Source organism: Triticum urartu, chromosome 3A (assembly GCF_056163025.1).
Source record: "Triticum urartu cultivar PI428250 chromosome 3A, HENAU_Tu73, whole genome shotgun sequence".
In the NCBI taxonomy this organism is placed as follows: Eukaryota; Viridiplantae; Streptophyta; class Magnoliopsida; order Poales; family Poaceae; genus Triticum; species Triticum urartu.
The window spans coordinates 44,538,403-44,561,996 of record NC_141875.1 but is presented as its reverse complement, the minus strand read 5'-3'; the positions used below and the strand labels follow the sequence as shown (position 1 = coordinate 44,561,996).

The following is a 23,594-nucleotide window of genomic DNA, read 5'->3' as shown; positions in this document are numbered from 1 at the left end:
ATCTCATAGTTATAGGAACATGTATAAGTCATGAAGAAAGCAATAGCAACATACTAAACGATCGGGTGCTAAGCTAATGGAATGGGTCATGTCAATCAGATCATTCTCTTAATGATGTGATCCCGTTAATCAAATAACAACTCATAGTTCATGGTTAGGAAACATAACCATCTTTGATTAACGAGCTAGTCAAGTAGAGGCATACTAGTGACACTTTGTTTGTCTATGTATTCACACATGTATTATGTTTCCAGTTAATACAATTCTAGCATGAATAATAAACCTTTATCATGATTATAAGGAAATAAATAATAAATTTATTATTGCCTCTAGGGCATATTTCCTTCATCAACCATCTAGGGTGCTCAAACACCCAAGAGTAACAAGATCCGCTAGGGATGAGTGAGGGAATCGAAAATCCCTTGGTGGAAGTGTAGATCGGGGCCTTCTCAACCACTCCCGAGCAAATCAACAAGTTTGATTGGCTAGAGAGATAGATCGGGCGAAAATGGAGCTTGGAGCATTTAATGGAGCTTGAGCATTAATGGAGCTTGAGAGGGAAGATGTAAGTCAAAGAAGAAGAAGGGGACCCCCTTTTATAGTGGGGGCAACAATCCTACCGTTGCCCCACCAACCAGCCCCGCACAGGGAGGTAGTACCGCTAAAGGGGGTGGTACTACCGCTGAGCCAGCGGTACTGCCGCGCAGAGAAGAGCAGCAGGGATCTAGACCCAGTGCGGTACTACCGCGGTGGTAAGGGCGGTACTACCGCTCCAAAACGGTACTACTGCCTCTACTACCGCAACTAGTGCCGCAAAACCCGACACGAGAAAAAGAGCCCTCGAGTCGAGGCGGTAGGAGCCAGAAAGCCCAGCGGTAGTATAGCTGCGGGGTCACGGGCGGTACTACCGCTACGGAGCGGTACTGCCGCTAGTGACCCTTCGACGGTACTACCGCTGGTAGTGCGATACTACCACCGGGACACAGAAGAGAGAGAGAAGATCTCTCCATCGAGGCTGAGGACGAGGCGGTGGTGCCAGGCAGGCCAGCGGTAGTACTGTTGTGGAGTCACGGGCGGTACTACCGCTTGTGACTCCTCAACGATACTACCGCTGGGTTGCGCGGTACTACCGCTGGAACCCAGACAGGACACAGAAAAGAGAAGAGATCTCTCCAAAGAAGTGGAAGAGCTCAGAGGGTGAGAAGCTGATGTGTACGTGTTGATTCCACCCATGCAATACCCCAGCGGACCCCCTCTTGATAGTACGGTGCCATCTACGCAACTAGTCCACCTAAAGAGAAACGAAAGAGCTACACCGTCTTGAATGACACTCCGAAGGGAAGAAAATGTCTCGTGCCAAGGATGAATCTGTGAACTACTCAAAGCACATGATTACTCCGCAAACATGTTGTCATCAATCACCAAAACTACCTCGAGAGAGATATGAAGGAAATATGCCCTAGAGGCAATAATAAAGTTATTATTTATTTCCTTATAATCATGATAAAGGTTTATTATTCATGCTAGAATTGTATTAACCGGAAACATAATACATGTGTGAATACATAGACAAACAAAGTGTCACTAGTATGCCTCTACTTGACTAGCTCGTTAATCAAAGATGGTTATGTTTCCTAACCATGAACAATGAGTTGTTATTTGATTAACGGGATCACATCATTAAGAGAATGACTTGATTGACATGACCCATTCCATTAGCTTAGCACCCGATCGTTTAGTATGTTGCTATTGCTTTCTTCATGACTTATACATGTTCCTATAACTATGAGATTATGCAACTCCCATTTACCGGAGGAACACTTTGGGTACTACCAAACATCACAACGTAACTGGGTGATTATAAAGGAGTACTACAGGTGTATCCAAAGGTACATGTTGGGTTGGCGTATTTCGAGATTAGGTTTTGTCACTCCGATTGTCGGAGAGGTATCTCTGGGCCCTCTCGGTAATGCACATCACATAAGCCTTGCAAGCATTGCAACTAATGAGTTAGTTGCGGGATGATGTATTACAGAACGAGTAAAGAGACTTGCCGGTAACGAGATTGAACTAGGTATTGGATACCGACGATCGAATCTCGGGCAAGTAACATACCGATGACAAAGGGAACAACGTATGTTGTTATGCGGTCTGACCGATAAAGATCTTCGTAGAATATGTAGGAGCCAATATGGGCATCCAGGTCCCGCTATTGGTTATTGACCGGAGACGTGTCTCGGTCATGTCTACATTGTTCTTGAACATGTAGGGTCCGCACGCTTAAGGTTACGATGACAGTTATATTATGAGTTTATGCATTTTGATATACCGAAGGTTGTTCGGAGTCCCGGATGTGATCACGGACATGACGAGGAGTCTCGAAATGGTCGAGACATAAAGATTGATATATTGGAAGCCTATGTTTGGATATCGGAAGTGTTCCGGGTGAAATCGGGATTTTACCGGAGTACCGGGAGGTTACCGGAACCCCTCGGGAGCTATATGGGCCTTAGTGGGCTTTAGTGGAAAGGAGAAAGGGGCAGCCCAAGGTGGCTGTGCGCCTCCCCCCTTCCCCTAGTCCTATTAGGACTAGGAGAGGTGGTCGGCCCCCTCTCTCTCTTTCCCCCCTCAAGGAGTCCCATTCCAACTAGGATTGGGGGGGGGGAATCCTACTCCCAGAGGGAGTAGGACTCTCCTGGCGCGCCACCCTTGGCCGGCCAGCCTCCCCCCCTCTAGTCCTTTATATACTGAGGCAGAGGCACCCCAGAAAGACACAAGTTGATCCACGTGATCTATTCCTTAGCCGTGTGTGGTGCCCCCAGCCACCATAGTCCTCGATAATACTGTAGCGGAGTTTAGGCGAAGCCCTGCTGCTGTAGTACATCAAGATCGTCACCACGCCGTCGTGCTGACGGAACTCTTCCCCGACACTTTGCTGGATCGGAGTCCGAGGATCGTCATCGAGCTGAACGTGTGCTCGAACTCGGAGGTGCCATAGTTTCGGTGCTTGATCGGTTAGATCGGGAAGACGTACGACTACTTCCTCTACGTTGTGTCAACGCTTCCGCAGTCGGTCTGCGTGGGTACGTAGACAACACTCTCCCCTCTCGTTGCTATGCATCACATGATCTTGCGTGTGCGTAGGAATTTTTTTGAAATTGCTACGAAACCCAACAGTGGCATCCGAGCCTAGGTTATTTATGTTGATGTTATATGCACGAGTAGAACACAAGTGAGTTGTGGGCGATATAAGTCATACTGCCTACCAGCATGTCATACTTTGGTTCGGCGGCATTGTTGGACGAGACGACCCGGACCAACATTACGCGTACGCTTACGCGAGACCGGTTTCCCCGACGTGCTTTGCACATAGGTGGCTTGCGGGCGACTGTCTCTCCAACTTTAGTTGAACCAAGTGTGGCTACGCCCGGTCCTTGTGAAGGTTAAAACGGAGTCTATTTGACAAACTATCGTTGTGGTTTTGATGCGTAGGTGAGATTGGTTCTTGCTTAAGCTCGTAGCAGCCACGTAAAACTTGCAACAACAAAGTAGAGGACGTCTAACTTGTTTTTGCAGGACATGTTGTGATGTGATATGGTCAAGACATGATGCTGAATTTTATTGTATGAGATGATCATGTTTTGTAACCGAGTTATCGGCAACTGGCAGGAGCCTTATGGTTGTCGTTTTATTGTATGCAATGCAATCACGATGTAATGCTTTACTTTTATCACTAAGCGGTAGCGATAGTCGTAGAAGCACAAGCTTGGCGAGACGACAACGATGCTACGATGGAGATCAAGGTGTCACGCCGGTGACGATGGTGATCACAACGGTGCTTCGGAGATGGAGATCACAAGCACAAGATGCTGATGGCCATATCATATCACTTATATTGATTGCATGTGATGTTTATCCTTTTATGCATCTTATCTTGCTTTGATTGACGGTAGCATTATAAGATGATCTCTCACTAAATTATCAAGAAGTGTTCTCCCTGAGTATGCACCGTTGCGAAAGTTCTTCGTGCTGAGACACCACGTGATGATCGGGTGTGATAGGTTCTACGTTCAAATACAACGGGTGCAAAACAGTTGCACACGCGGAATACTCAGGTTATACTTGACGAGCCAAGCATATACAGATATGGCCTCGGAACACGGAGACCGAAAGGTCGAGCGTGAATCATATAGTAGATATGATCAACATAACGATGTTCACCATTGAAAACTACTCCATCTCACGTGATGATCGGTTATGGTTTAGTTGATTTGGATCACGTAATCACTTAGAGGATTAGAGGGATGTCTATCTAAGTGGGAGTTCTTTAATTAATTTGATTAACTGAACTTAAATTTATCATGAAACTTAGTACCTGATTAGTATCTTGCTTGTTTATGTTTGATCGTGGATAGATGGCTCGTGTTGTTGTTCTGTTGAATTTTAATGCGTTCCTTGAGAAAGCAAAGTTGAAAGATGATGGTAGCAATTACATGGACTGGGTCCGTAACTTGAGGATTATCCTCATTGCTGCACAGAAGAATTACGTCCTGGAAGCACCGCTGGGTGCCAGGCCTGCTGCAGGAGCAACGCCGGATGTTATGAACGTCTGGCAGAGCAAAGCTGATGACTACTCGATAGTTCAGTGTGCCATGCTTTACGGCTTAGAATCGGGACTTCAGCGACGTTTTGAACGTCATGGAGCATATGAGATGTTCCAGGAGTTGAAGTTAATATTTCAAGCAAATGCCCGGATTGAGAGATATGAAGTCTCCAATAAGTTCTATAGCTGCAAGATGGAGGAGAACAGTTCTGTCAGTGAGCATATACTCAAAATGTCTGGGTATAATAATCACTTGATTCAATTGGGAGTTAATCTTCCAGATGATTGCTTCATTGACAGAATTCTTCAATCACTGCCACCAAGCTACAAGAGCTTCGTGATGAACTATAATATGCAAGGGATGAACAAGACTATTCCCAAGCTCTTCGCGATGCTGAAAGCTGCGGAGGTAGAAATCAAGAAGGAGCATCAAGTGTTGATGGTCAACAAGACCACTAGTTTCAAGAAAAAGGGCAAAGGGAAGAAGAAGGGGAACTTCAAAAAGAACGGCAAGCAAGTTGCTACTCAAGAGAAGAAACCCAAACCTGGACCTAAGCCTGAAACTAAGTGCTTCTATTGCAAGCAGACTGGTCACTGGAAGCGGAACTGCCCCAAGTATTTGGCGGATAAGAAGGATGGCAAGGTGAACAAAGGTATATGTGATATACATGTTATTGATGTGTACCTTACTAATGCTCGCAGTAGCACCTGGGTATTTGATACTGGTTCTGTTGCTAATATTTGCAACTCGAAACAGGGACTACGGATCAAGCGAAGATTGGTTAAGGACGAGGTGACGATGCGCGTGGGAAACGGTTCCAAAGTCGATGTGATCGCAGTCGGCACGCTACCTCTACATCTACCTTCGGGATTAGTATTAGACCTAAATAATTGTTATTTGGTGCCAGCGTTAAGCATGAACATTATATCTGGATCTTGTTTGATGCGAGACGGTTATTCATTTAAATCAGAGAATAATGGTTGTTCTATTTATATGAGTAATATCTTTTATGGTCATGCACCCTTGAAGAGTGGTCTATTCTTGTTGAATCTCGATAGTAGTAACACACATATTCATAATGTTGAAGCCAAAAGATGCAGAGTTGATAATGAGAGTGCAACTTATTTGTGGCACTGCCGTTTAGGTCATATCGGTGTAAAGCGCATGAAGAAACTCCATTCTGATGGACTTTTGGAACCACTTGATTATGAATCACTTGGTACTTGCGAACCGTGCCTCATGGGCAAGATGACAAAAACATCGTTCTCCGGTACTACGGAGAGAGCAACATATTTGTTGGAAATCATACATACAGATGTATGTGGTCCGATGAATATTGAGGCTCGTGGCGGATATCGTTATTTTCTCACCTTCACAGATGATTTAAGCAGATATGGGTATATCTACTTAATGAAACATAAGTCTGAAAGATTTGAAAAGTTCAAGGAATTTCAGAGTGAAGTTGAAAATCATCGTAACAAGAAAATAAAGTTTCTACGATCTGATCGTGGAGGAGAATATTTGAGTTACGAGTTTGGTGTACATTTGAAAAATTGTGGAATAGTTTCGCAACTCACGCCACCCGGAACACCACAGCGTAATGGTGTGTCCGAACGTCGTAATCGTACTTTACTAGATATGGTGCGATCTATGATGTCTCTTACTGATTTACCGCTATCGTTTTGGGGATACGCTCTAGAGACGGCCGCATTCACGTTAAATAGGGCACCATCAAAATCCGTTGAGACGACGCCTTATGAACTGTGGTTTGGCAAGAAACCAAAGTTGTCATTTCTAAAAGTTTGGGGCTGCGATGCTTATGTGAAAAAGCTTCAACCTGATAAGCTCGAAACCAAATCGGAGAAATGTGTCTTCATAGGACATCCAAAGGAAACTATTGGATACACCTTCTATCACAGATCCGAAGGCAAGAGTTTTGTTGCTAAATTCGGAAACTTTCTAGAGAAGGAGTTTCTCTCGAAAGAAGTGAGTGGGAGGAAAGTAGAACTTGACGAGGTAACTGTACCTGCTCCCTTACTGGAAAGTAGTACATCACAGAAAACTGTTCCAGTGACACCTACACCAGTTAGTGAGGAAGCTAATGATAATGATCATGAAACTTCAGATCAAGATACTACTGAACCTCGTAGATCAACCAGAGTGAGATCCGCGCCAGAGTGGTACGGTAATCCTGTTCTGGAAGTCATGCTGCTAGATCATGATGAACCTACAAACTATGAAGAAGCGATGGTGAGCCCAGATTCCGCAAAATGGCTTGAAGCCATGAAATCTGAGATGGGATCCATGTATGAGAACAAAGTATGGACTTTGGTTGACTTGCCCGATGATCGGCAAGCAATTGAGAATAAATGGATCTTCAAGAAGAAGACTGACGCTGACGGTAATGTTACTGTCTACAAAGCTCGACTTGTCGCAAAAGGTTTTCGACAAGTTCAAGTGGTTGACTACGATGAGACCTTCTCACCCGTAGCGATGCTTAAGTCTGTCCGAATCATGTTAGCAATTGCCGCATTTTATGATTATGAAATTTGGCAAATGGATGTCAAAACTGCATTCCTGAATGGATTTCTGGAAGAAGAGTTGTATATGATGAAACCAGAAGGTTTTGTCGATCCAAAGGGAGCTAACAAAGTGTGCAAGCTCTAGCGATCCATTTATGGACTGGTGCAAGCCTCTCGGAGTTGGAATAAATGCTTTGATAGTGTGATCAAAGCATTTGGTTTTATACAGACTTTCGGAGAAGCCTGTATTTACAAGAAAGTGAGTGGGAGCTCTGTAGCATTTCTGATATTATATGTGGATGACATATTACTAATTGGAAATGATATAGAATTTCTGGATAGCATAAAGGGATACTTGAATAAGAGTTTTTCAATGAAAGACCTCGGTGAAGCTGCTTACATATTAGGCATAAAGATCTATAGAGATAGATCAAGACGCTTAATTGGACTTTCACAAAGCACATACCTTGACAAGATTTTGAAGAAGTTCAAAATGGATCAAGCAAAGAAAGGATTCTTGCCTGTGTTACAAGGTGTGAAGTTGAGTAAGACTCAATGCCCGACCACCGCAGAAGATAGAGAGAATATGAAAGATGTTCCCTATGCATCAGCCATAGGATCTATCATGTATGCAATGCTGTGTACCAGACCCGATGTGTGCCTTGCTATAAGTCTAGCAGGGAGGTACCAAAGTAATCCAGGAGTGGATCACTGGACGGCGGTCAAGAACATCTTGAAATACCTGAAAAGGACTAAGGATATGTTTCTCATATATGGAGGTGACAAAGAGCTCATCGTAAAAGGTTACGTTGATGCAAGCTTTGACACTGATCCGGACGATTCTAAATCGCAAACCGGATACGTGTTTACATTAAACGGTGAAGCTGTCAGTTGGTGCAGTTCTAAACAAAGCGTCGTAGCGGGATCTACATGTGAAGCGGAGTACATAGCTGCTTCGGAAGCAGCAAACGAAGGAGTCTGGATGAAGGAGTTCATATCTGATCTAGGTGTCATACCTAGTGCATCGGGTCCAATGAAAATCTTTTGTGACAATACTGGTGCAATTGCCTTGGCAAAGGAATCCAGATTTCACAAGAGAACCAAGCACATCAAGAGACACTTCAATTCCATCCGGGATCTAGTCCAGGTGGGAGACATAGAGATTTGCAAGATACATACGGATCTAAATGTTGCAGACCCGTTGACTAAGCCTCTTCCACGAGCAAAACATGATCAGCACCAAGGCTCCATGGGTGTTAGAATCATTACGGTGTAATCTAGATTATTGAATCTAGTGCAAGTGGGAGACTGAAGGAAATATGCCCTAGAGGCAATAATAAAGTTATTATTTATTTCCTTATAATCATGATAAAGGTTTATTATTCATGCTAGAATTGTATTAACCGGAAACATAATACATGTGTGAATACATAGACAAACAAAGTGTCACTAGTATGCCTCTACTTGACTAGCTCATTAATCAAAGATGGTTATGTTTCCTAACCATGAACAATGAGTTGTTATTTGATTAACGGGATCACATCATTAAGAGAATGATCTGATTGACATGACCCATTCCATTAGCTTAGCACCCGATCGTTTAGTATGTTGCTATTGCTTTCTTCATGACTTATACATGTTCCTATAACTATGAGATTATGCAACTCCCGTTTACCGGAGGAACACTTTGGGTACTACCAAACGTCACAACGTAACTGGGTGATTATAAAGGAGTACTACAGGTGTATCCAAAGGTACATGTTGGGTTGGCATATTTCGAGATTAGGTTTTGTCACTCCGATTGTCGGAGAGGTATCTCTGGGCCCTCTCGGTAATGCACATCACATAAGCCTTGCAAGCATTGCAACTAATGAGTTAGTTGCGGGATGATGTATTACAGAACGAGTAAAGAGACTTGCCGGTAACGAGATTGAACTAGGTATTGGATACCGACGATCGAATCTCGGGCAAGTAACATACCGATGACAAAGGGAACAACGTATGTTGTTATGCGGTCTGACCGATAAAGATCTTCGTAGAATATGTAGGAGCCAATATGGGAATCCAGGTCCCGCTATTGGTTATTGACCGGAGACGTGTCTCGGTCATGTCTACATTGTTCTCGAACCCGTAGGGTCCGCACGCTTAAGGTTACGATGACAGTTATATTATGAGTTTATGCATTTTGATATACCGAAGGTTGTTCGGAGTCCCGGATGTGATCACGGACATGACGAGGAGTCTCGAAATGGTCGAGACATAAAGATTGATATATTGGAAGCCTATGTTTGGATATCGGAAGTGTTCCGGGTGAAATCGGGATTTTACCAGAGTACCGGGAGGTTACCGAAACCCCCCGGGAGCTATATGGGCCTTAGTGGACTTTAGTGGAAAGGAGAAAGGGGCAGCCCAAGGTGGCTGTGCGCCTCCCCCCTTCCCCTAGTCCTATTAGGACTAGGAGAGGTGGCCGGCATCTCTCTCTTTCCCCCCTCAAGGAGTCCTATTCCAACTAGGATTGGGGGGGGGGGAATCCTACTCCCAGAGGGAGTAGGACTCTCCTGGCGCGCCACCCTTGGCCGGCCAGCCTCCCCCCTCTAGTCCTTTATATACTGAGGCAGAGGCACCCCAGAAAGACACAAGTTGATCCACGTGATCTATTCCTTAGCCGTGTGCGGTGCCCCCAGCCACCATAGTCCTCGATAATACTGTAGCGGAGTTTAGGCGAAGCCCTGCTGCTGTAGTACATCAAGATCGTCACCACGCCGTCGTGCTGACGGAACTCTTCCCCGACACTTTGCTGGATCGGAGTCCGGGGATCGTCATCGAGCTGAACGTGTGCTCGAACTCGGAGGTGCCGTAGTTTCGGTGCTTGATCGGTTAGATCGTGAAGACGTACGACTACTTCCTCTACGTTGTGTCAACGCTTCCGCAGTCAGTCTGCGTGGGTACGTAGACAACACTCTCCCCTCTCGTTGCTATGCATCACATGATCTTGCGTGTGCGTAGGAAATTTTTTGAAATTACTACGAAACCCAACAAGATATGCCTCAACAGCTGAGTATCTTGGACCAGTATAAGCGGGCCAAAAAAAATCTGCCCCCACAGCCATGCATGTAGATTCGCCTGGTCGCCAACCATCATCGTCCCCAGGGCGGTGCAGGTCTCGGCCACTGTGCAACAGGTGAAGCTAATCACGTCCCCATCTCACTCGCCTGAAGCCACCGCCGACTCCCTCAGCTCTGATGCGTGCTGATCCATTGGACACGCTTGTCCGGTACTCGCGCGTGGACGACGTCGTCCAAAGCTAATCCCGGTGCGTGGAGGCCGCCGCCTGAACGCTGGACGACTGACTCACCTGCGTCGACAATGCCGCCCAGCTGGTGAGTGGACACGGTCGCCGCGGCCGCTCGCAGGCCTGAACGACGGAGACGCTCGCCTTCACGCGAACGCACCAAACACACGCATTAATCAGGTAAGTATCGAGTGTTGTTTTTTTACTGTCATCGCTACCTCGACGGTGGTGACACATCTAGAAGTACAGGAACTAGAGATGAGGCAATGAGAAACAGAGGAGCGCTGGAGCACACACAGAGACGTTCGCCTTCTTTCTTTCTTTATTTTTTCACTGATTTTCGCGTACCTGTAACAGACATCCCTGTTTTTTTAAGTACTGACTACCAGTTATTATTGGCTCGATCCCGTGTACGTCTCGTGAGAAATCCTGACCCAACAGCCGAACGTGGCTCGGGAAACAGGAAATTACCCCGTTTCGCACATGGTCCGACCGACGGTAAACAGTCGCAACACTGTCCCTTGAATGCCGCCTAAGGAAACCGTTGCTCCCCGGGGGCAACGTCATCGCTGGCCCGGTCCATTGTACGTCTCACGTGAAATTCTGACCCAACAGCCGAATGCGGCTCGGGAAACAGGAAAGTAGCCTGCTATGTGCATGATAAGACCGCTGGACAACGTTGCACCGACGACAAATTCGCTGAACTAAGACCTTACTTGCAGTCATGAAATTACGTTTCACTGAAAAAACCCAGAAGTTTGCATAAGTTTTAATGAAAAAAACTAAAGTTCGCATAAGTTTTACTAAAAAAAGCCTGAAGTTTGCATAAGTGTATTTGTTTGTCCAGCAGATACATGGCAATTATAATTTTACATGAGCATTTTCATACCGTCTTTATCTACAGTTCAGTTAACATGTTTTCCTGGTAGAAAACTTGGACTACATACAAGAGAAGCAAAAACTACATGTTGATTTATGATGATGATGAATGTAGGATATTTTGTGGTCATGGCAATTCTCATATCATTTAGTACATAAACAATATTCACAATTTTATTTTATTACTATCGATTTTGTTGAGTTTTTTTCCATATATATGTATTGACCCTCTTCTTTAAATTAGATGTGACAGATGCGGAACGAACTCATACCACATGATCGCATACGAGCAATTCAAGAGGAATTGGCAGGATTCTTTCTTGACCATGTCATACATAATGACGGAGAATGCCATGTGGAAGTTGAAATTGATTTTAGATGTTAGGGGTTATAAGAGATGTTATATTGTATATATGTAGTAGTGTCGGATAGATATATACAAAAACTTGTTCGATCAATCTCGAAGAAAGAGAGGTCACTTCTCTTTGTATATGTTCATGACGATCTTGTGTAATTCTTGACTGGAATTTGTTGGCACTGAAACGGTTCCTTAGCTTGTCCTAAGTGATATTTTCATGTGTGACTATACTTGCATAAATGTGTGCATATGAAGAATCATGATGAATCTTCTAAATAATTTTGAATTTTATACATTAAGAAAAGTGGGTGGTCTTTTAATACAGGAGAGATGTTGATTAAGGAGAAACGATATTTCAAATTATTTATATGAGTTGGAAATAAGAGATCATGTACTTTATAGGAAAATTTCAAATTTATGAATAAATTGTCTTGTATTAAGTTTAGTATAATATGTTAATCCAAATAGATGCGTATTGCATGTGCATACTTATTAGTTTAAATTGCACGTGCATACTTACTAGTATGCCCAAAGAAAAGAAAACGCCGCCCATTGTCTCGTTTCTTGCTGCTACGGCCACCCGTCATGCTCCCCACGCAAAACCATCTCCGTATTTATATATTTATAAAGAAACTGTAATAATGTAATAATAGAAGAGCATCTCCTGGCGACTCTTGTCATACTTTGCCCCCCCCCCCCCCCCCCCCGCCATGTGGAAGTTGAAATTGATTTTAGATGTTAGGGGTTATAAGAGATGTTATATTGTATATATGTAGTAGTGTCGGATAGATATATACAAAAACTTGTTCGATCAATCTCGAAGAAAGAGAGGTCACTTCTCTTTGTATATGTTCATGACGATCTTGTGTAATTCTTGACTGGAATTTGTTGGCACTGAAACGGTTCCTTAGCTTGTCCTAAGTGATATTTTCATGTGTGACTATACTTGCATAAATGTGTGCATATGAAGAATCATGATGAATCTTCTAAATAATTTTGAATTTTATACATTAAGAAAAGTGGGTGGTCTTTTAATACAGGAGAGATGTTGATTAAGGAGAAACGATATTTCAAATTATTTATATGAGTTGGAAATAAGAGATCATGTACTTTATAGGAAAATTTCAAATTTATGAATAAATTGTCTTGTATTAAGTTTAGTATAATATGTTAATCCAAATAGATGCGTATTGCATGTGCATACTTATTAGTTTAAATTGCACGTGCATACTTACTAGTATGCCCAAAGAAAAGAAAACGCCGCCCATTGTCTCGTTTCTTGCTGCTACGGCCACCCGTCATGCTCCCCACGCAAAACCATCTCCGTATTTATATATTTATAAAGAAACTGTAATAATGTAATAATAGAAGAGCATCTCCTGGCGACTCTTGTCATACTTTGCCCCCCCCCCCCCCCCCCCGCCATGTGGAAGTTGAAATTGATTTTAGATGTTAGGGGTTATAAGAGATGTTATATTGTATATATGTAGTAGTGTCGGATAGATATATACAAAAACTTGTTCGATCAATCTCGAAGAAAGAGAGGTCACTTCTCTTTGTATATGTTCATGACGATCTTGTGTAATTCTTGACTGGAATTTGTTGGCACTGAAACGGTTCCTTAGCTTGTCCTAAGTGATATTTTCATGTGTGACTATACTTGCATAAATGTGTGCATATGAAGAATCATGATGAATCTTCTAAATAATTTTGAATTTTATACATTAAGAAAAGTGGGTGGTCTTTTAATACAGGAGAGATGTTGATTAAGGAGAAACGATATTTCAAATTATTTATACGAGTTGGAAATAAGAGATCATGTACTTTATAGGAAAATTTCAAATTTATGAATAAATTGTCTTGTATTAAGTTTAGTATAATATGTTAATCCAAATAGATGCGTATTGCATGTGCATACTTATTAGTTTAAATTGCACGTGCATACTTACTAGTATGCCCAAAGAAAAGAAAACGCCGCCCATTGTCTCGTTTCTTGCTGCTACGGCCACCCGTCATGCTCCCTAGAAGAGCATCTCCTGGCGACTCTTGTCATCCTTTGCCCCCCCCCCCCCCCCCCCCCCCCAATACGTGATGCGGCACAGCGAGGATCAATTATTGTTTGGAAAACAAGTCGTACTTTGGTGCCGCCCATCACACGCCCAATTAAAAACTCTTCCCCTGCATGATTTTTTACATGAGATGGCTGTTGAAGTGTTGAGTAGAGAGTGAAAGCGAAGAGGCAAAGGGACACATTGTATCGTGCTTTCTAATTCTAACAAAAGAACGTAAACACGTGAGGTCCGAAAAAGCCGCAACATGCTACAAAAAATATCAAATTATAATGGGATTACCAAGAGCGAATACAACAACTTGAGATGAGAGATTTCAACTGAAGTTTGTCATTTGAAATGCCCCCTAGATAATATTTTTCCTCCGTTGCTTTCCGTGGAGCCTATTTTGATACACGGTCATCTATTACTCTTCTCATTTATAATTTTACTTGACACAAAAGTCGGTATCCTAAGATTCGTTCTCATGACCATTTACTTAGTAGTATACTATTAGTACAATTTTGTAAATTGCACGTGTCGGTACTAGAGTATCTGTTGCTTAACAAATAACCAATTTTTTTGCGAACCAATATGTGGTTAGGAATGTTAGATAGACAGTGGTATCCCCAACCCATCAGCGTTCAAATCTTGGTGCTCGCATTTATCTTGAATTTATGTCAGGATTTCCAGCCCAGTCCACTAGGGGTTAAAGTCCCGGTGCTCGTATTTATCCTGGATTTATTTCAAGATTTCCGACGATACGTTTTCAGTGGGAGGAGATGTTTCCGTCGACTACGAGGCGCGAAGATACGCCGGCTCAATCTGTCGACGGTACTCATAGGAGTAGGGTGTGCGTATGTACGTTCATATGGATGTGTGTATGCGCGTTTATATGAGTGCTTGCATCTGTGCTGTGTTTAAAAAATAAAATATAAAAAAAACCACAATAACAAAGAACCAACTTTGGAGATGCCAAAGCAAGGAACAGATCAGCGAAAATTTAATTAACTAGTGCCATTGCTCTCTTGGCGTTGGCGTTGGCGTACGCGTAGCTGTCGACACGCATTTCTTGTTCCCCAATAATAGCTGTGTGCGCGAGAGAAACCCAGAAAAATCCGGTGGTGGCAGCGGGGCCCACCTGTCATGGTCGCCCGAGGCCGGCCGGCCTCATGTGGCCCTCCCTTTATATCCTCGCCCCCGCCCCCGCCGTGCCTTTCTTCCTCCACAAGAAGAAAAGAAACGCCACCAAATCCAATCTCGACCTCCCCCTCTCCCGTCCGCCCGTCCGTCCCAACCCGATCCGATCTCCCCCCTCCTCCGTCGCCATGGGCCGCAAGTTCTTCGTCGGCGGCAACTGGAAATGCGTACGTGGTCTCGCCCCCCTGATCCCTCTTTATTTCTCGTCGTGGCTCCGTGTTGAATGGGGGGATGGATCGGCGTGGACGAATCGGGTGTCTGGGTCTTATTATGCGCTGTTTGGTGGATCTGGAGGGTTATTCGAGCGTCAAATCGGCAAGATTGTCCTTAGATTTGAGCGGTAGCTTCGCCGCTCTCGGTTCAGATCGGTGCACAGATTAGCTGTATTAGTGTGTGTGCCGGCGTTTTTCTTAATTGGGAAGGATGGATGCGATGGGATCTTCTTGTGAAGATCTGGGCGATAATTCCAATGATCTCGTCTTAATTGATCGTTGGATGCATCATCAGTTACCTGTGCTTATTTTTTGGGGGTGCTTAGAGCTATTATTACTGTGTACCTGGGTCTGTAGGAGAAGTTCATCTAGGATGAAAGACAGTTTGATCTCGCTAGCTGTTACCTGCTTTGGCAGTTTGATCTCGCTAGCTGTTACCTGTTTGCGGCTAGTCTGGAACAGTTTAGTGTGAGTTCATCTCTGATGAGTTGATTGCTTGGTGCTGACACGGCTCTTCTTGATGTGTGCAGAATGGAACTGTCGAACAGGTAGAGAGTATCGTCAACACTCTGAACGCTGGACAGATCGCCTCTACGGATGTTGTTGGTATGGATGCCTGCCCTGTGCGCGGCCTTATATGTTTTTGGTCACCCTGTGTCAAATTTTGGCGACGCTTAAAGCTGCATTGCGGGATGTGCTTATGGTTTTATTGGCTGATGAACTGCAGAGGTCGTCGTCAGCCCGCCCTATGTCTTCCTTCCCACCGTCAAGGGTAAGCTGCGCCCAGAGATCCAAGTCGCTGCTCAGAACTGCTGGGTGAAGAAGGGCGGTGCTTTCACCGGTGAAGTCAGGTTAGCATTCTGTTCTCTGCCAGTATGTTTTAATGCCATGGATTAACTGCTAACCTGCAAGGCAAACATATGCTGTCTTTCACTGCTACAAATTGTCATGTTTGCTTTAACACGGTCTAGAAATAGGGCTCTCGCTTCTAAACCAATGTTCATTCGTTTTGTTCACACATTCAGTATTGTTGTTAGATTTGTTTAGTGATTAATATCTAATTCAGATGAATAATTCTTATATTTGCACCCGTTTTTGTTTTGTTTACTCCACATTCAACTTATACGTTGGTTCAAAACCTGTTGCTAATGCAGTGCTGAGATGCTTGTCAACCTTGGCGTTCCCTGGGTCATCCTTGGACACTCTGAAAGGAGGAGCTTGATGGGAGAATCAAGCGAGGTATGCTGCAGTTTACATCTATTCACAATATACCATTGTGCCTTTCCATTTGCAAATACAGTGAACAAACGTAAAATATTACAGTATCACCAAATTGTGGAAAAATCACTCTTATTCTGATGGGGATTTCCTGCAATATATTTGGTTGATAATTCATTGCAGTTGATTTTGTTTTCTGAAAATAATTGCAATGACATGACTGATTTAAGGAGTTTTCAGCGCTAAATCCTCTCCTCTTTCTTGAATGGCAGTTTGTTGGAGAGAAGGTTGCATATGCACTTGCTCAGGGCTTGAAGGTCATTGCATGTGTTGGTGAGACTCTCGAGCAGCGAGAAGCTGGATCAACCATGGCAGTTGTCGCTGAACAGACAAAAGCAATTGCTGGTACGGACCTTTAGTTTGTGAACATGAACATACACAAATTTACCTTTGAATTGTTGTATCATTGTGTTTATATTCTCTTGAATTCTTTTACCATTGATCTTGATGGTTTGTGATGAATCGTCTCAGCTTTGGGTGTTTAATTTCCTGGCATGAAGTTTATGCTTGCAAAAGCTAGCTAAATTTGTTTCTTCATTGATGATAATTTTACTTCACAGCAGTTAAATCTTGATAATACTTTTAAGACTACAGGGGAGAAACAAACTCAGTAACTACCATTATGATAAATTCAGCATTGCTATTTGCTTTGAACATGCATATCACAAATTGCTCGTATCTGCTGTTCATGATTGGATATCCACATGTTATGCTTTGCCATACCTGTTTTCAGTGACCAACGCAGACTTTGTATAGAATATTAAAATATCACCTGAAAGTGTCGGCTGAGATGATTGTTTGTTTTACAGACAAGATCAAGGACTGGACCAATGTGGTTGTCGCTTACGAACCAGTGTGGGCCATTGGCACCGGTAAAGTTGCGACACCGGCTCAGGCGCAGGAAGTAAGTGTTAATGCATTTGAAGATTAATGTATGCTCCTTTGATTTCAAGCATATTTTCTTATGGCTAATACTCGGATTTGTCCTATGTTGTCAGGTCCATGCCAATCTGAGGGACTGGCTCAAGACCAATGTGAGCCCCGAGGTTGCTGAATCCACACGGATCATCTATGGAGGTAATGTATACCCATTGTTTGAACACAAATGCCTCCTTGTGTACACATTTACTGCCAAGTCATCTTGATATCTGATTATGCGCGCCTTGTTACTGTAGGATCTGTAACTGGTGCAAGCTGCAAGGAGTTGGCCGGGCAGCCCGATGTCGATGGTTTCCTCGTTGGTGGAGCTTCTTTGAAGGTAAACAGAGAACACAAACAGAGTAGAGTATTCATCATCATCATGCCTTATTTACCTGCACCCATATGACTAAACACTGTTCTCCTCTTGCTCGTGCAGCCTGAGTTCATCGACATCATCAACGCCGCCACCGTGAAGTCCGCCTAAGAAAAATCTTGATGTGTCTCCTCTCGGCGCGGAGGAAGACAGCGAAGATGAAAAGACTCCTTTTTCTCCTGTGTTTATTATGTGTACTATGCTAGTAATTTTGTGGTGGAGCAGCTGCTACTGTTTTCCTCCCCCCTGACTTGAGCTTGCAAGCCAATAATGATAATGTTTGCTACTGAACATATATCAGCAATAATCTTTAGCTCCTCTTGTTGCTGTTTAATCATCTCTGCTTTTCTTCTCCAATGAATGATAATAATGTGTATCGGCTGATCGGTTGTGTCTTTCGCCGGTCACTCCGTTGTGTGCCGCATGTCCCGTAGGGGCCGCATGCAACTGCTCGTCCACTGCCCTAAGGGCCTTGAATCAAGGGATTTGTTCAATTGTTCTGAAGGAATTCTGACTCTTAGGATTTTTTTTTCTGCATTGGCTGTTTGATTCATAGTATTACAATCCATAGGAATTCTTCCTTTGGAATGGATTGAAGATGGTATGCCACAACGGTGGAGTAACAGCGGACTACAAAGCGGCGATGCAAGACGCATCAAGGAGGCTGCTGCGACCATTGTGTGCTGGAACTGGCGATGCCATGTGCTGCAAGCGGCGACGCTAGGCGCGACAATCGGTTGGATGCTGGGGCGTAATAGACTTATGATTCAGAGTGGCGGAATCACTAAGCTGTGGCAACGAGTCGACCAACGTTTTGAAGGAGACACGCTCATGGGATAGGGGCAGGTGGTGCGGTCATGCGGAGTCCCGCACGACACACGTTGTGGGGAGGGGAGGGACGTGCATGCGCGAGCGGCTGACGAGAGTCGTGGGATGCTTTGGAGGAAAACCTTAGATCCGTTGGATCGGGCGATGAAGGCGCCTCACCTCTTCTTCTTTCTTGTGGGCATCGTTTCGGAGCCGGCCGCAACCTGGAGATCAGTGAATGGCGGCATCTTTGCTGCATGGTTTGCCGAGGCGGACGTTTCGGGGGCGTTGATTTCTGTTTGGCAAGGATGATGATGTCAAGAGGAGCTTGGGTCGCGGCTCGGCTTCCGTAGTCAGATTTTCCCGACGTGTCTGAGATGCTCTTCCGTTGGTTGCTGAGTTGCTTTGAAATCGGAGCTGACACTCGATGGTCGTTTGTGGAGGGCGCGTTTAGTGCAAGTCCTGCATATTCCCCTTGCGAAGCTCGTCATCAAAGTCGGAGATAAAGCTGTCGGTTGTTCACGCGTGTGGCCAACTGTTGGCGTGTGGCCAGGTATCCATGTTGTGTGAGTTGAGTTGTATTGGTTTTAGCCTGGCTTTTTTTAATTAACCGGGCAATTCTCACTACCTTCTTAATTAATGAAAATGACAAGTTTTTTGCCTTGTTTGAAAAAAAATTCAAGTCGCGAGAGTATTTCACCGAGCACGATCCAACGGTCCAGGAGGGGACTGGCTTTTGGGCCCTTTTAGCACTGCGGATGATGAGATATTTTTTCAACGTCTGTCACATGAACGCTGAGTTGGCAACCAATCCTTGCACGGATCGATGCATTTCTCTCCGTGAAAGCGGTCGCGGGTACAAATTATTCTCTGTCACGGCAACACGGACGCTGAGCTGACAAAAGCACACAGTGATTTGTTTCTCTGGACGCAACAAGAGAATTTCTTTGGTGCCTTGCGCCTGAAAACAAAAACGGTAGCAACGACGTGGAATCTCTTGCGACGCCTGCGCCGAGAAACACCAAAATATTTGCACGGACAGACGCCCATATCTGTACGACGTGGGCGCGAAATTTGCTCCGGCACGGCAATGCGGACGTCGAGCCGCACAGTGCTCCGTTTGGAGCGCCAGGTCGGAAATGGCGTCCTTCCTTTCCGTAGGGAAACGGTAAGGTTTTCGGCTGGGCAAAGAAGAGGGGTCACGGGCTCACGGGCGTAAATTCGCGGCCGTGCGTATGCGCAACCGCCCGGGAATTGAAGCCGCTCATATGCGTTCCATGCGCGCGCCGACGCCGAGCGAGTTGCCTTGCCGCCCGTTTCCGTGAAGCCCCCGCCCGTCCTCGCACCGCATGTGAATGTGATCGCCTCCGTCCTCCTCCAGTCCTCTACCTCTATCTCTATCGCTGGTGCTCCCCCCCCCCCGAGAGGCAACCCGTGGCTTGCTTGACAGGGCGATTGAATGGGGTCGCCGACGCCGCCGCCGCCACCGACGCCATCATCACGGGCCAGGGCCAGCTGTTACTCGCTGCGCCTCCACCGGAGGCGGGCGGTGGCGGGTTTAAGAAGGAGGCCGCCGCGGGGCGAGATGAAGCTCATGTACTTCCTGATGGACGGCGAGGGGGAGGAGCAGCGGTGCCGGGCGGAGGAGCTCCGGCTGGAGGTGTCGGAGCTGGAGGCCGTGCTGGCCAAGGAGGAGCGCCTCAGCCGGGTCCTCCGCTGCTCACTCCAGGCCGGCCGCCTGGATGCCGCCGCCGCCTGCCGCTGCTGCTTCTCCGCCAACCTCGTCCCAGCCAAGGTAATCGATTGTGCTTGGTATACTCTGAATTTACCTCACTCTCACTTGATTCCTCCCATGTACTCCTAATTGATTGCACAAGCATGCATGTTTCTCAAGTTCATTTTCTCAGTTCACTACTAGATCACTGGCTTTTGGCAAATTTCTTGGAAGCTGCCACTGTTTTCTGTCACCGAGTGTAAAACTGTTCCGAACATTCAGTCCCAACTCCGAACTGTAGAAACTTGAAGGCCATACAACTATTCAGGGGTAATAGATTAACGGTGCAAGTGCAGATGCAACATCGCTCGCCGTCCATCACAGGACTGGACAGTCGGTCATGATCATGCCTGCTACCACCTCGTTGTCTGCTTGCCTGCGGTATTAGCTAGCTTACGAAAAATAGTTCTGTGGACGGACGGATAAATGCTGTGTGGCATGATGCATACGGACATCTAGCTCGACAGGAGTCACAGGAGGACACTCAAAGGACTATTCCCAAATTGCACGCCACAATGCCGGATTTGTCCGCACATAGCCACCCCCCATTATCCCCCACACCTCATGTCCTAGGATTCCCGCCTGCCTGCCTGCCTTCTCGTACCTGACAAATCGCTTGATTGCACCTGTACGGCTTGCTTCACTAAGTGGTAACTTAGCTAAGCAGTCCATACACCATTTCTTCAGTAATTTTGTTAGGCGGCATGCTGATCTGTGCTCATACCAACCATAGGTAGTTCTGAAGTTCTGATCACTGCAAGTGTTGGTAATTATGTCGATTCTCGTTGCAGATCAGGGGGCTCCTCGCGGAGCTGGCGATCGTGGAGGACGAGATATTCTACCTCGAGAAGAAGGTCGACGACCTGCGGACGCGCCTCCTCCGGGAGCGCAACTGGACTCACCACTGCATTCTTCAGCAGCAGCAGCAGCAGCAGCAGCGGCAGCGACAGCAGGATTGGCCGCCGGGCCGGCACTCCGTTGGCCGGAGGGAGCTCCATGGCGGCGAGCAGCTCCCCAGGCTGCCTGGTCCAGGCGGCGGCGGCGGCGGTGATGGAGGAGGTCTCGAGCGTGAGAGCAAGGCCTCTGCTGGGTCTGTCTCTTCACAAGGTACAGATGAAATGAAATGTCCAGCAGACGCACTTCCAGAATTTATAGGTTGCTTAAACAGTTCTTGCAGAACAACAAGTTGATTCTGATTTTGAAATCTTTGGAGGACAGGCGATGAGACTGATCAGAGCAGAAGAAGTAGCCACTCTTTCGAAATTCTTAGGCCTCCAGAAAGGAAAATCTGCTCGAGCAGTCCAAACAAGCTTTCGGAGGAGCTCATCAAGCTTACGGTGACCATCTTCCACAAGCTGAGCAGGACAACGAATCATGCAGACTCAGAGCTGGAGCTGAGCAGCGCGCCGAAGCTCAACATCACATCCTGTATAGGCTCCTCCAGAAGCCTCGCCCCCAAGCTGTCGTCGTCATCGTCGTCGAGCGACCGTGCGGCGCCGTCGCCCATCCGCTCCGTCAAGAGCCGTGCAGCAGCGGCCCCGGAGTGCGGCGGCGACGAAGGGGATGCGGCCGGCCCGTGCAATGGGTTTATCGAGTTCACCCGGAGCTCGTTCGACTCCAGCCGCGTGCCGGTGTGCCTCGCTGACATCAAGAACTTGAGGTCAGAGTGTGAGAGAGACCCTGATCATTGCCGTTGCCAGAGGACGGACAAATTTTAATTTGTTGCAAATGTACTATTTGAAATATATATTTTTTGTTTCTTCAGAGTGCTGATGAACAAGCTGTGCACCGTGGATCCGAGCTTCCTGACCAACAAGCAGAAGCTGGCCTTCTGGCTCAACATCTACAACTTCTGCGTGATGCATGTACGGTTTTAACCTGAGCTGATTGCTGATCAACACATGAACACCATTAATCAGTTAATTGGTGAATGCAATTTTGCATCATACATAGCCTGATATATCTGATCCACGAAGAAATTAACTGTGAATTTTGCCATGTTATCAAATTTTCAGGCATTTCTTCAGCACGGTCTGCCTCCATCGCCGGACAAGCTGCTGGCCCTGCTGAATCAGGCTTCAGTGAACGTGGGAGGAAGGGTGCTGAGCGTCCTGTCGATCGAGCGCCTGTTCCTCAGGCACCCCCCTGCAGAAGGCAACAGGCAGGTAACAAATCTACCCAGCGAATTCCACATCAATCTTGTAACCTGATTGATGTCCTTGATCTTACGGATTAAGCAAATTATACAGTCGTATTATTGAACCTGAACATTTTGGATGTATGGAAAATTGGCTGAGAAGGGGATGATGATGGAGGAAGGGGAGAGGGACATGCAGCTCTGCTACGGGCTAGGGTACCCTGAGCCCAACGTCGTCTTCGCGCTCTGCAGGGGCAGCCGCTCCTCGCCACCCGTACGTGTCAGCTCGACCGATCGCCATGGCTAACTGTTATTGCTGAGCTTGACATGATCGACTACGTACGAAGTGCAGGTCCGGGTGTACACGGCGGAGGAGGTGTCGAGCGAGCTGGAGGCGGCCAAGGTGGAGTACCTGGAGCGGTGCGTCCGCGTTGCCGGCGCGAGGAGGAAGAAGACGAAGTCGAAGGCCGCGGCGGCGGCGGCGACGATCGTGCTGCCGAAGCTGCTGCACTGGCACATGCGGTGCTTCGCCGACGACGTGGAGTCGCTGCTGGAGTGGGTCCACAGCCAGCTCCCGCGTGCCACCAGGGCGCCCGAGCTCAAGAGGGCCATCAGGGAACTCCTCCACCGCGGCAGGCCTCCGGCGCCGGAGAAGATGGTGGAGATCGAGCCTTACGACGCCGACTTCAGATACCTACTGCCCCTCGTCACGTGAATGCATATACTGCCGTGCCGAGTATATAGTAGTACGGATTAGGCTGCATATATATGGTGTCGTGCTGTCACCGACTACGTACGTGTTGCTGCCTATAATTAAACTTACTAGCAAAAGGGCCCGTGCGTTGCTACAGGTTGATTTATTTGAATGTTTTGACCGGAGAATTTAATCGGAGTTCAATCTTCATTTTGGCAGTTGGCCCATTTTAGGATTGCCATTGTCTGGACCATGGTCCATAGATGTGAAGAATTGTACTCATTCCCTCAAATGATGCCCTCCTTCAAGAACCCTGCTACCCTGGGTTGAATTTGAGTTGTGCGTGGAAGAGTTTTTGAGTGGGAGAAACATATGGTGGAAGAGCTGCGGTTGGAGAGGAAGGGGAGAGCTTCATGTCGGTTGCCTATTTTCTTAACTTCGAAGCATATTCTTCAAAAGTTCAATTACTAATTTAAAGGATTTTCAGATATTATT

The 23,594-nt window shown here is 46.0% G+C and overlaps 2 protein-coding genes across 3 annotated transcripts; both read left to right on the top strand.

Annotated features, from left to right (window-relative positions):
- Window positions 1-14,867: 14,867 nt before the first annotated feature.
- LOC125542652 (triosephosphate isomerase, cytosolic) lies at window positions 14,868-18,021 on the top strand. Its single transcript, XM_048705775.2, has 9 exons — window positions 14,868-15,070; window positions 15,646-15,721; window positions 15,843-15,966; window positions 16,270-16,354; window positions 16,606-16,738; window positions 17,203-17,297; window positions 17,392-17,470; window positions 17,569-17,651; window positions 17,751-18,021. Exons 1-9 carry the CDS (start codon window positions 14,876-14,878, stop codon window positions 17,796-17,798), a joined length of 918 nt encoding a protein of 305 aa, XP_048561732.2. The 5' UTR covers window positions 14,868-14,875; the 3' UTR covers window positions 17,799-18,021.
- Window positions 18,022-19,222: 1,201 nt separating this feature from the next.
- Window positions 19,223-23,307, top strand: LOC125547896 (uncharacterized). Of its 2 annotated transcripts, none has more exons than XM_048711635.2 (7): window positions 19,223-20,289; window positions 21,060-21,375; window positions 21,487-21,928; window positions 22,034-22,133; window positions 22,284-22,433; window positions 22,569-22,679; window positions 22,753-23,307. In XM_048711635.2, the coding sequence occupies exons 1-7, from the start codon at window positions 19,954-19,956 to the stop codon at window positions 23,290-23,292; spliced, it is 1,995 nt and encodes a 664-aa protein (XP_048567592.2). In that variant the 5' UTR covers window positions 19,223-19,953; the 3' UTR covers window positions 23,293-23,307. The 2 variants fall into 2 exon arrangements, with proteins under 2 accessions (XP_048567592.2, XP_048567593.2); XM_048711636.2 differs by having other exon boundaries at window positions 19,244-20,289; window positions 22,758-23,307.
- The last annotated feature ends 287 nt before the right edge of the window (window positions 23,308-23,594 follow it).

Coding starts and splice junctions, on each gene's coding strand:
- LOC125542652 (XM_048705775.2), top strand. CDS start 14,876: ATGTGGCCCTCCCTTTATATCCTCGCCCCCGCCCCCGCCGTGCCTTTC. Junction 15,722..15,842: donor CGCCTCTACGGATGTTGTTG/GTATGGATGCCT, acceptor GATGAACTGCAG/AGGTCGTCGTCAGCCCGCCC. Junction 17,298..17,391: donor CACCGGCTCAGGCGCAGGAA/GTAAGTGTTAAT, acceptor CTATGTTGTCAG/GTCCATGCCAATCTGAGGGA.
- LOC125547896 (XM_048711635.2), top strand. CDS start 19,954: ATGGGGTCGCCGACGCCGCCGCCGCCACCGACGCCATCATCACGGGCC. Junction 22,434..22,568: donor CTGCAGAAGGCAACAGGCAG/GTAACAAATCTA, acceptor TTGGCTGAGAAG/GGGATGATGATGGAGGAAGG. Junction 22,680..22,752: donor GCAGCCGCTCCTCGCCACCC/GTACGTGTCAGC, acceptor CTACGTACGAAG/TGCAGGTCCGGGTGTACACG.